We start from the raw sequence: 12657 nt of genomic DNA on the forward strand, positions 1-12657 counted from the left end.
TCTCTGTGTGTGTGTGTGTGTGTAGGATACTAGCGCTGCCATCCCTGCTCATTCCTCCAGCCCCACTCCCATTCCCCCCTTTATCCCTCACCTATTCCCTTGCAGCTCCTCCAGCCCCCTCTGCTCACAGTTTTCTGCAAGCCCCCCCATCAAAGTTTCCCCCAACGCCTTTTAAAGGAGGATGGGTGCTTCAGAGAGCGGTCATCTGGTCGAACCGCCTGCAATCCAGGAATCTCAGCCAAAACTTCCATGACAGCATCCTTTAGTCCCAGGATGCCTGATGGGACTCGCTTTCTAATTTATTTCTTTACCACATGTACCTACAGTGGCAATGATCTCTGGGTGAAAACCAATCTGCCAGTCTTTGATATAAAGACATAAGAAGAGCCCCTGCTAGACTAAGCTAATCACCCATCAGATGGGCGGGGTATCAATAATAAGATTATTATTATTATCTAATCCCGCATCCTGTTCCCCAGGGAGCTCTGAGAACTGTAGCCGTTTGAGGGTCACAGGAGTTTCCTAACAGCTCACAGCACCCTTAAACTACAGTTCCCAGGATTCTTTGCAAGGGGAGGAGCCATGAGCATTTAACGTGGTACAGTGGTACCTCGGGTTACAGACGCTTCGGGTTACAGATGTTTCAGGTTACAGACTCCGCTAACCCAGAAATAGTACCTCGGGTTAAGAACTTTGCTTCAGGATGAGAACAGAAATCGCGCGGCAGCAACGGGAGGCCCCATTAGCTAAAGTGGTGCTTCAGGTTAAGAACAGTTTCAGGTTAAGAACGGACCTCCAGAACGAATTAAGTACTTAACCCGAGGTACCACTGTATTGCAATTGCTTTCAATGTGTGGTCTTAGGCTAAGGTTACCAGATTTTTTTCAATGAATCTGGGGATATTTTTTCAACTTCCTATTGAATAGATGGATTTTGTCAGGGGACTGATTTGTAAATCCAGGGACTGTCCCCAGGAAACAGGGACGTCTGGTAACCTTACCTTGGGCTATGTAGAACTTCCTTGTTCAGGCACAGTCTACCTCCGAATTCCAGTAGCTGGGGAACAAACTCAGTGGTTGCCTTTAAGGGTTCGATTTGGACACGTCTGCCTGAACACATTACAGTGGTACCTCGGGTTAATAACTTAATTCGTTCTGGAGGTCCGTTCTTAACCTGAAACTGTTCTTAACCTGAGGTACCACTTTAGCTAATGGGGCCTCCTGCTGCCGCCACAGCACAATTTCTGTTCTCATCCTGAAGCAAAGTTCTTAACCCGAGGTACTATTTCTGGGTTAGCGGAGTCTGTAACCTGAAGCATCTGTAACCTGTAACCCGAGGAACCACTGTATAACTCGACGCTTCGTTCTGATCAGTCAGGGCACTTCTTACAAAGCTTTTCCCACCATATCTCGAATCATCACCTCCTGAAACATGATGCACTGTTTGTTTGGGGTTTTGTTTAGAAAAAGGCTGTGGCAATTTCCCATCCGTTAGACGTTTCCTGGGGGAGACACAGCTCTTCCTTGCTTCTTCCCCATCTCCCTGCCGCCTCTCCTTTGCCAAGCCATGAGTCAGAATACCCTGTCCTTTACTGACCTGTTCCCCACCTCCGAGTGCAGGGCAGCTGTGTTCTCCAACTGAGACACCGGCGAGCTCCAGAATCAATATTTCCCTTCTGCTCGGCTGGATCCCTGGGCTGAAGGCGCATGAAAAATTCATGTGCAGTGAGATGTGGATGTAAGGGAGGGAGAGACAGAGAGAGAGAGAAGTCGGGAGAAACAGACTCTTATTTCTTGGAGGTCTGCTGCTTTGCTGGTGAAATAATAATAATAATAATAATAATAATAATAATAATACAGTGGTACCTCAGGTTACATATGCTTCAGGTTACATACGCTTCAGGTTACAGACTCTGCTAACCCAGAAATAGTACCTCGGGTTAAGAACTTTGCTTCAGGATGAGAACAGAAATCGTGCTCTGGCGGCACGGTGGCAGCAGGAGGCCCCATTAGCTAAAGTGGTGCTTCAGGTTAAGAACAGTTTCAGGTTAAGAACGAACCTCTGGAATGAATTAAATACTTAACCTGAGGTACCACTGTAATAATAATAATAATAATAATAATAATAATAATAATAATAATAATAATTTGTACACTGGGTTGCCTCAGCCACTCTGGGCAGCCTCCAACATACATAAAAACATAATAAAACATTACAAGGGGTGCTGGGGGTGTTTCGGGCATTTGTCCAAATCCTTCCCCCATCCATCTGTGGCCAGAGAGCAATGGGTTAAAGGTAGCCCCCCCCCCAGACGCCGCCCCCGCCTTCCTCACCAAAGCAAATCATTCATCTGATCTGGTAGCCTTGCCAGAAACTATTTGCAGAAGGAGATGCTCTATGCCCACTGGACCAGGGAGGTGTCAGGTATGAAGCAGTTGCCATAGGAACCGAGAGGAAGGGGAACCTGGAATGGCATCAGAGTGATGTCACTGCCCCAGGCTGCGCTCTGAGGCTGCAGGTTTGGGGCCAAGCCAGCTGAGCACTGATGGGGGGGAGGAGACCGGAGAGACTCTCCCTTCGTCACCCTCAGTCGAAGGCAGGAATGCTTCTGAATACCAGTTGCTGGAAACTACTGGAGGGACGCGGGTGGTGCTGTGGGCTAAACCACAGAGCCTAGGACTTGCTGATCAGAAGGTTGGCGGTTCGAATCCCCGTGACGGGGTGAGCTCCCGTTGCTCGGTCCCTGCTCCTGCCAACCTAGCAGTTCGAAAGCACATCAAAGTGCAAGTAGATAAATAGGTACCGCTCTGGTGGGAAGGTAAACGGCGTTTCCGTGCGCTGCTCTGGTTCGCCAGAAGCGGCTTAGTCATGCTGGCCACGTGACCCGGAAGGTGTACGCCGACTCCCTTGGCCCATAAAGTGAGATGAGTGCTGCAACCCCAGAGTCGGTCACGACTGGACCTCATGGTCAGGGGTCCCTTTACCTTACTTATACTACTTTTATTCTTGGTCCGCTGCCCTAACAGCCCCAATGAGTACCAGCCACCACAATTATTAGTGGGGTTTTGTTTTTTTTACAATTTCAAATGTTGCACGCCCCTCCCCAACCCCCAGAGAATCCTAAGTGGGGTGTGTGTTGCTAATTCTCCTTTTGTGATTTTTAGCCTCCTTCCCTTCCTCCCACAGAACCTGTTCCTGGGGAGAGGCAAGACCTGCTTAAATATTTTAAAGAGCAGACTGTTTAGCCTGCTTTTAAAAATGGTTTCAGCTCGGGTTCCCTTCCTCTTTCTTTCTTTCTTTTTTTTGTAATGCTGGTTTTAATTACTGCTTTTGTTTTAGGAAGTTTTTTTTTGCTAATTTTGCAAACTGCCTTCAAACCGATGGTGAAAAGCAGAATAGTAAAGTTAGCATTAAACAAAAACAACAATAGAGTTGCCTGTGTTGATTGCACCCTTTACAGTTGTGTTACTGTACCCCTGACCATTAGGTCCAGTCACGGACAACTCTGGGGTTGCGGCGCTCATCTCGCTTTATTGGCCGAGGGAGCCGGCGTACAGCTTCCGGGTCATGTGGCCAGCATGACTAAGCCGCTTCTGGCGAAGCAGAGCAGCGCACGGAAACGCCGTTTATCTTCCCGCCAGAGCAGTACCTATTTATCTACTTGCACTTTGACGTGCTTTCGAACTGCTAGGTTGGCAGGAGCAGGCACTGAGCAACGGGAGCTCACCCCATGGCGGGGATTTGAACCGCCAACCTTCTGATCAGCAAGCCCTAGCCTCTGAAATGACAGCTCCCTGAAGGCTATCTGAAGCCTGGTTTGCTGGCAAACCAGGAAAGTCTTTCAGGTTTCCGCTCTGGGTCAATTTTATCTTCATTCTCATGAGGGCCAGAGCCCTGGATATGCTTTTAAATGAAAGCTGGGTTTCCAAGGCTTCTAAATTCTCTGTATGGGCCATACCTGTACCGGGAGAATGGGGAGGGAGTCTCAAACACACTACACAGAGGATATACTCGTCCTCAGCTCCAGCTCAGCTTCCAATTATATTTAAGTGTGCAATCTCTCATGGACCCATGTTTACATGGGGTTTTTAAGATTTATTTTCTGAAGTATGCCAGTTCTCAAGGGTGAGACCCAAATCCTTTGCCAGGAAAAAGCAAGAAGGCTGGGAACTTTGTGCCAAAAGGAATATTTGCTTATTGTTCACTTCTCATTGCCCGCAAGAGTGTCTTTAAAGCCTCAGAGAGTTTTATTCTATTAAGTGGGTTATATGGAAATTTGTAAAATGCAAATCATAAAGGCTGGCTCAGGAATGGGGAGCCTTCTTTCTCCCTAAGGGCCGCATTCTGGGGGCCACACACACCAGGGATGAGCAGTGCAAAAATTGGGCAGAGTGCTAAATCTAAGTTTTACCTTTGCACTATAAGGTAAAGGTAAAGGGACCCCTGACCATTAGGTCCAGTCGTGGCCGACTCTGGGGTTGCGGCGCTCATCTCGCTTTATTGGCTGAGAAAGCTGGCGTACAGCTTCCGGGTCATGTGGCCAGCATGACTAAGCCGCTTCTGGCGAACCACAGCAGCGCACGGAAACGCTGTTTACCTTCCCGCCGGAGCGGTACCTATTTATCTACTTGCACTTTGACGTGCTTTTGAACTGCTAGGTGGACAGGAGCTGGGACTGAGCAATAGTGGCAAGCCCTAGGCTCTGTGATTTAGACCACAGCGCCACCTGCATCCCACGAACTCTGGACAAAAGGGAGAAATGTGCTAAGAGGAAGGCACGCTTGGCAAACACTCACCGTGATGAACTCGTGCCCGGGAACCTATGTCCCCACCGTGGAAGGACGTGTGGATCCAAAATTGGCCTCCACAGTCACTTACGGACTCGCTGTTAAAACCGTGTTTGTGGGAGACAATCTTACTCAGCTATGAGTGATCACTATAGAAGAAAGAAGAAGAAGATCAACAGCAGGTGGCGCCAGAGATGATGGCAGGCAAGGCCAATTGCTTCTGCTCTTCCTATCTGATCTGTTCTACAAGGGCAAAACTCAGACCCAGAAGGAGAAAGCTAACAGCCAGGGCTACCCATTGGACTGGCTGTAAGGAAGCAGGAAGGGGCCTGACCAGGAGTGCGGTGGCAAATTCAGAAGTGCAGGGTCCCTTCCAGACAGTCACAGAAATGGCCCCTCATACACCCCTAAGATTAGACAGTGATCATATAATTACAGTGGTACCTCGGGTTAAGTACTTAATTCTTTCCGGAGGTCTGTTCTTAACCTGAAACTGTTCTTAACCTGAAGCACCACTGTAGCTAATGGGGCCTCCTGCTGCCCCTGCACCGCCGGAGCACGATTTCTGTTCTCATGCTGAAGCAAAGTTCTTAACCTGAAGCACTATTTCTGGGTTAGCGGAGTCTGTAACCTGAAGCGTATGTAACCCGAAGTACCACTGTATACAATTATGCAATAACCCTGGGCAACCGGGGGGGGGCACTGGGTGGATCTTTGCACCCCGGCACTGCATATGCTTAAAACAGCCCAGATTGGGCTTTCTGTGGAGTGTGTGTGTTTTTGTTTTGTTTTGTTTTGTTTTGTTTTGTTTTGTTTTGTTTTGTTTTGTTTTGTTTTGTTTTGTTTTACTTTACCTTACCTTACCTTGCCTTACCTTGGGACACAGGTGGCGCTGTGGGTTAAACCACAGAGCCTAGGACTTGCCGATCAGAAGGTTGGCGGTTCGAATCCCCACGACGGGGTGAGCTCCCGTTGCTCAGTCCCTGCTCCTGCCAACCTAGCAGTTCGAAAGCATGAACTGCAAGTAGATAAATAGGTACCGCTCCGGCGGGAAGGTAAACAGCGTTTCCGTGCGCTGCTCTGGTTCGCCAGAAGCGGCTTAGTCATGCTGACCACATGAACTGGAAGCTGTACGCCGGCTCCCTCGGCCAATAAAGCGAGATGAGCACCACAACCCCAGAGTCAGTCACGACTGGACCTAATGGTCAGGGGTCCCTTTACCTTTTACCTTACCTTACCTTACCTAGATCTGGCACCTGTTCGGTCGGAAGCAGGCCCCGCAAGCGGGCCCATACACAACAGGTGCTTGCCAAGCCAAAACGGGTTCCAGCTGAGAGATGCTAACTTCCGTATCCTTGCCCTTTCCCCAGGTGAGCGAGGACTGGAAGTACGTTGCCATGGTGATCGACCGCCTCTTCCTGTGGATCTTCGTCTTCGTCTGCGTCTTTGGCACCATCGGCATGTTCCTGCAGCCTCTCTTCCAGAACTATGCCACCAACTCCCTCTTGCAGATCAACCACGGTGGTTCCGGCTCCAAGTAGCATCTGGGCTCGCCCTTCTCCTTGGCCAACCTGTTCGGAGCGAGCGGAGAGAGGCGGGCCAAGGAAGATTAAAGAGAGAGGGAGGGAGGAGGGAGGGAGATGGAGCAGGACAGAGAGACACCCTACCCAATCCCTACTTTTTATGGACGCTGGCCTGAGGCGCGCTCAATATGGGATTGTGGGCCCTTTCCCCTGCTGTCTGCCATTGCCCCGGCTCAAGATTCAGTACTGAGAACAGAGCCTTGCTTGCAGAGAAGCCGGCCAGAGCTAAAACGACAATACTGGAGTAGGTTGGTTTCTTCCAGGCTGCCAGGATGATATGGTAGCTCAACAGTAGAGCACCTGCTTTGCATGCGGAAGGTCGTAGGTTCGATCCCCAGCTTCCCCACTTAAAAAAAATAATGGGTGGTGGTGGTGGAAAAGGTTGCAGCAGGGTCAGGCCTGGCTGTCTGATCTGCTTATCTTAGGCAGCTTCCTCCATTCCCATTGATCGGAGGTGTCAGTTCCTTCCAAGAGGCTGAGGTCAAGTTCCTGGACGGCTGCCTGGATGCGTTATGGGGCACAGGGGGCAGTGCGTCTTGCAGCCTCGAGGGCATTTTGGATACGGACTACAGCTTTCTCCCTGCCCCCCCACCCCATACCCCCTGGCTTGTGCCAATTACGGGGAACCCAGCTCCCAACTCAGGGAAAAAATAATCATCATCTATGTGTCTATATAGAATTAAATATCCACATCTACACTCTCCATCTCTGAGGAGCAGCTGCAGATTGGAAGGCCACCCTGGGGCGCAACCCTCGGCGGGGAGAGGTGTGGGGTGGGGAGAGCTTGACAGAAAAAAAGGACATTTCGCAGGGGGGCTCCTAGTACCACCCGTGAGATTTGACGAATACATCTACAAGGTCAGGTGGCAACCCTGCGAGAAGAAGGGACACTCGGGATCTCTCAGGACAGACTGATGCCAGGACCACCTCTCCTAACAATATGTGTATGTGTGGCCAGAGGAGATGGAGTGTAGACTGGTGCTCCAGCCACACAGGGTCTGCTTCAGGCGGGGTCTTCCATTCTGGGCCATCACCAGCAGCCTCGGTAGAGAGACCAGTGTCCCCCCACAGAGCCATTGGGTGTGTCTTCCTGGCCCTGTCCTCCTCTGCTCCTGAAAAGCCAAACGCTGACACTGCAATACCAATAAAATAGGTCACATAGATGGGAGAGATTCCTTCTTTCGGTTCAGCTGTGTGTGAGTGGTTGTTTTTTAAGCGCATTTCAAGGTTGGGGTTGCTGCTACCGTGCAATTTCTGTTCTCATCCTGAAGCACCACTTTAGCTAATGGGGCCTCCCGCTGCCGCTGGAGCACGATTTCTGTTCTCATCCTGAAGCAAAGTTCTTAACCCGAGGTACTATTTCTGGGTTAGCGGAGTCTGTAACCTGAAGCGTCTGTAACCTGAAGCGTCTGTAACCCAAGGTACCACTGTAGTAGTAGTAGTAGTAGTAATAATAATAATAATAATAATAATAATAATAATAATAATAATTTATTATTTGTACCCCGCCCATCTGGCTGGGTTTCCCCAGCCACTCTGGACAGCTTCCAATGAAAGATTAAAAATACATTAAAATGTCAGACATTAAAAACTTCCCTAAACAGGGCTGCCTTCAGATGTCTTCTAAACCGTGAAGGCCAAACCAACATCCTGATTAATCTACAGATAATAGTAATAAGGGCTACCTTTGAAGGTGACCCGGAAACTACAACTAATCCAGAATGCGGCAGCTAGACTGGTGACTAGAAGCGGCCGCCGAGACCACATAACACCGGTCCTGAGAGATCTGCATTGGCTCCCAATACGTTTCCAAGCACAATTCAAGGTGTTGGTGCTGACCTTGAAAGCCCTAAACAGTCTCGGCCCAGTATACCCGAAGGAGCGTCTCCACCCCCATCGTTCTGCTCAGACACTGAGATCCAGCTCCGAGGGCCATCTGCCATTTCCCTCATTGCGAGAAGTGAGGTTATAGGGAACCAGGCAGAGGGCCTTCTCGGTAGTGGCACCCACCCTGTGAAACGCCCTGCCTTCAGATGTCAAGGAAATAAACAACTGTTTGATTTTTAGAAGACATCTGACAGCAGCCCTGTTCCGGGAAGTTTTTAATGTTTGATGTTTTATCGTGTTTTTAATATTCTGTTGGGAGCTGCCCAGAGTGGCTGGGGAAACCTAGCCAAATGGGTGGGGTATGAATGAATGAATAAATTATTATTGTTGTTGTTGTTGTTATTTTATTTTTATTATTATCATTATTAATACCCCACCCATCTTGCTGGGTTTTCCAGGCCACTCTGGGCAGCTTCCAGCAGAATATAAATTCAATCCAATCCAGATCCACATTCAGCTTTTAAATAAGCAAACAACCTGCAGAAGTCCCTAATCCTCAGCATAGTGACAAAATACCTGAAAATATGGGGGGGGGGGGAGAGAGAGGTTCTGTTAAGTCACCGTGGAGGAATGACAGTTTAGAGTGGCACCATAGTGCTTTGAATGTATGGTGTCTTAAAAGCATCAGTAATAAATACGTACCTTACTTTTTGCTCTATAAGACTCACTTTTCCCCTCCTAAAAAGTAAGGGGAAATGTGTGTGCGTCTTATGGAGTGAATGCAGGCTGTGCAGCTATTCCGGAAGCCAGAACACCAAGAGGGATTGCTGTGTTCACTGCGCAGCGATCCCTCTTGCTGTTCTGGCTTCTGAGATTCAGAATATCTTTTTTCTTGTTTTCCTCCTCCAAAAACTAGGGGCGTCTTGTGGTCTGGTATGTCTTATAGAGCAAAAAATACAGTAGATAGATGATGATGATGATAATGATGATGATGATGATGATGATGATGATGATGATGATAATAATAATAATAATATTTATACGCCACCCATCTCCCTGGGTTTCCCAGTCTGATCCATTCAGCAACTTTCCCCCCACTGCTGTCCCTCAAACCAAAATATGCTGAACTCTCTCCTTTTTCTTCCTGAGTCTCTGACTGCTGCATTGCTCCCTTCCTTCCGGCTGGATCTGCATACATCATCCCCAAACGCTTAATACGTGGCCGGCTCTGCCAAGCTGCCTGGATGGTGTCCCGCTGCCCCCGCTTTTCATCCTCAAGATGAGGCAGAAAGAAGCTCGCTGCAGAAGCCCAATCTCCTGGCTCCTCTGAACCGCAGCAGATGGCAGGCTGGCAGGTCGGCTTTCCACTTCAGTTCCACCGGCTCACACACTCCACCTGGCACGGTGACCCAGCCGCAACCATGCCGGCCGATCTCTTTCGCTGAGAGCAGAGAGACAGGGGCACAAGGCTCAGAGTAGAATAGCAGAAGCGCCAGCCTTTAGGAAGGGCGGCAGCTGAGCGATGGAGACCCTGCAGAAAGTTCCACCTTCGACCCCCAACATCTCCAGGCAGGGCTGGGGGAAACCTCCCTGCCTGAAACCCTGGAGAGCTGCTGCCAGTCAGTGCAGACACCACTGAACTAGATGGGCCAGTGGTCTGCCTCAGCGTAAAGCAGCTTCCTCTGTTCAGCATTAGACAAATGGAAGCCAGGCGATGATAGCTCACCAACAGCAAACAAACAAATAAAAACCTCTGTGTAGAAAGCAGTCTACCTTTCAGGACCAGCTTCTGGCAGCAGTGGCAGGAGAGAGACCAGTTGCTCTCATGCCTTGCTTGCGGAAAACAGGATGTTGGGTTAGGATTCAGTGGGACGCTTCTCCCAGCAACCGTGGAAGTGTAAGCCTACAAGAGATGTAAAGGTAAAGGTAAAGGGACCCCTGACCATTAGGTCCAGTCGTGACCTCATACAGCTTCCAGGTCATGTGGCCAGCATGACTAAGCTGCTTCTGGCGAACCAGAGCAGCGCACGGAAACGCCGTTTACCTTCCCGCCAGAGCGGTACCTATTTATCTACTTGCACTTTGACATGCTTTCAAACTGCTAGGTTGGCAGGAGCAGGGACTGAGCAACGGGAGCTCACCCCGTCGCAGGGATTCGAACCGCCGACCTTCTGATCAGCGAGTCCTAGGCTCTGTGGTTTAACCCACAGCGCCACCCGCATCCCTACAAGAGGTGTAAACCACCTTTAAAAGCTGTAGGGAAAGATGTGGGCCCATTGACAATGAACCAAAAAAGCACAATAGGTTTAAAGGTAAAAGGTAAAGGGATCCCTGACCATTAGGTCCATTCGTAACCAACTCTGGGGTTGCGGCACTCATCTCGCTTTATTGGCTGAGGGAGCCGGCGTACAGCTTCCGGGTCATGTGGCCAGCATGACTAAGCCGCTTCTGGTGAACCAGAGCAGCGCACGGAAACGCCGTTTACCTTCCCGCCGGAGTGGTACCAATTTATCTACTTGTACTTTGATGTGCTTTTGAACTGCTAGGTGGGCAGGAGCAGGGACCAAGCAACGGGAGCTCACCCCATTGCAGGGATTCGAACCGCCGACCTTCTGATCGGCAAGTCCTAGGCTCTGTGGTTTAACCCACAGCGCCACCCGCGTACCTCACAATAGGTTTAATATGCAATATTTATCTTCAGGATGGGAAAACTTTTGCAGCCTCCCAGGGTCCTCATCGCAGGGGCAAATGGGGCCAAAGGAAAAAGTCCGCAGGGCAGAGAAAACACAAGTAGGCTAGTTGCTACACAGACACACACTTCTCCCTCTCTTAGCTTTGTCTAGTAAAGCTAAAGTCATGATCAGAGTTCAAAGACATATCCCAGCCAGGCAAAAACACTCCTGGAGGATGCAAAGCAGGACCTGTGAGGGGCGTGGCTTGTTGAGCAAAGGGGTGTGGCCTCTTGAAAATTCCAAGGGCCAAATAAGAGGGCTGTGTTTAGCTCCAGGGCCTGATCCCACCCCCTTCCTCCATTTATACCTCCTGTCTTTCTGCGTGAGGTTGGCAAGGCAGCCGCTGCAAAAATGCTCTTTTTTTTTTGGAAAAGTTTTTATTATTAAAATAATTCAGCATTAATACACACATATTGTGAATATATAAGCATACAAACATACATTTCATACAATCCTTAAAAATGTTCAAACATACCTACACTCAGCCCCACAGATAATTCCTTTTCCCATCACCATCCACCAACCTCACCCCACCTTCGTGTTAGACTTCCAATCTACTCAATTGCAATTTCTTTCCACTTCTATTACTTTCTTTCACACACCTTTAACCTATTTTCATGCTTCTTTTTCTGTTACACATTGTTATCCATCTTATTTAGTATTTCAGTATTCAAAACAGAACTTGTTTATTCTAATAGGAGTTCTGATTTTTCAACATAGTTTTGCAAGTATCCTTTAAACACCTTCCAGTCCCTGTCTATCTTCTCTTCTGAGATCCTTCCAATTTCTCCCATTGTTTTGGATATATTGTAATATTCCAATAATTTGGAAGTTTTTGTCGGTATAATTTATACCTCCTATCTTTCTGCGTGAGGTCGGCAAGGCAGCCACACCATCAGACTATATTGAAAAGAATGATTTATGATGATTCGAAGAGGTTGGAGGCGGGCAGGGGGAGAGAGAAATAGATGTTCAAAAAATTGTGGGCAGGGGGGAGATGGAAGGAGAGAAAATTGTTGCTGGGTTTGCTGGAAAGCCTGCATTGCATTTTGTTAAATGGAGGGGGAGAAGGTTATGCTGTAGTTTTTGGTTATCAGACCCCCTCCCCTCAACAATTCATTTGAAAAGTGCAGGTGTGCGGCAGGGGGTCATCTCCTTCATTTCCCCCTCTGTTCTGCAAATCAAAGCACAGACTCATATTTTAATAACTGTGAGCCTTGCCTTCCTAATGGAACAGGGGGGCTTCTTTTTGGTAAGCAAAGGGTTGAACAAAGGGTGTAACATCCTGTCCGTTTCAGCCTCCGATAACGGACAGTATTCCAGCATCCAGCCTGCCTGTTTCTGTCTTTGAACCCAGGAGCAAAGTCCTGGCTTCTACCAGCACCATATTATGAAAGTCGCAGGCTCCAGGCCAGGTTTCTGCCAGTCTCTGTTTTGATCATCCGAGCCTTGGTCAAAACGGCCTCAATCTCCGCCATCAGAAACAATAAATCTAAGGCAGGGAAGCATGACAGATACTCTTGACTGTTCTGCAGCCTCGCTGGGAACTACCTTAATAGTAGGGTTGCCATATGTCTGGGAAAACCAGGACATGCCCTCCTCGTGGGGGCCAACATGCCCATCTGGGCGGATTTTTGCATTTTTAAGGAAATGTCCGGATTTGGAGGTTTTTTATTTTGGGGTGGGGTAGGCTTCTTTTGTTTTTTGGGGGGTGACATGCACCTGCTC

General features: G+C 48.8%; 1 protein-coding gene across 1 annotated transcript in view; it reads left to right on the top strand.

Annotated features, from left to right (window-relative positions):
• The window catches only part of CHRNB2 (cholinergic receptor nicotinic beta 2 subunit), a 30110-nt gene extending 23281 nt beyond the window's left edge, over positions 1–6829 (top strand). Inside the window, exon 6 of the mRNA XM_053368953.1 lies at positions 6158–6829. Within this exon, the coding sequence (XP_053224928.1) occupies positions 6158–6328 (171 nt within the window). The 3' untranslated portion in view covers positions 6329–6829. The remainder of the gene's footprint in view (positions 1–6157) is intronic.
• Positions 6830–12657: the final 5828 nt, after the last annotated feature.

The sequence above is a fragment of the Podarcis raffonei genome, chromosome 16 (assembly GCF_027172205.1).
Source record: "Podarcis raffonei isolate rPodRaf1 chromosome 16, rPodRaf1.pri, whole genome shotgun sequence".
NCBI lineage: Eukaryota > Metazoa > Chordata > Lepidosauria > Squamata > Lacertidae > Podarcis > Podarcis raffonei.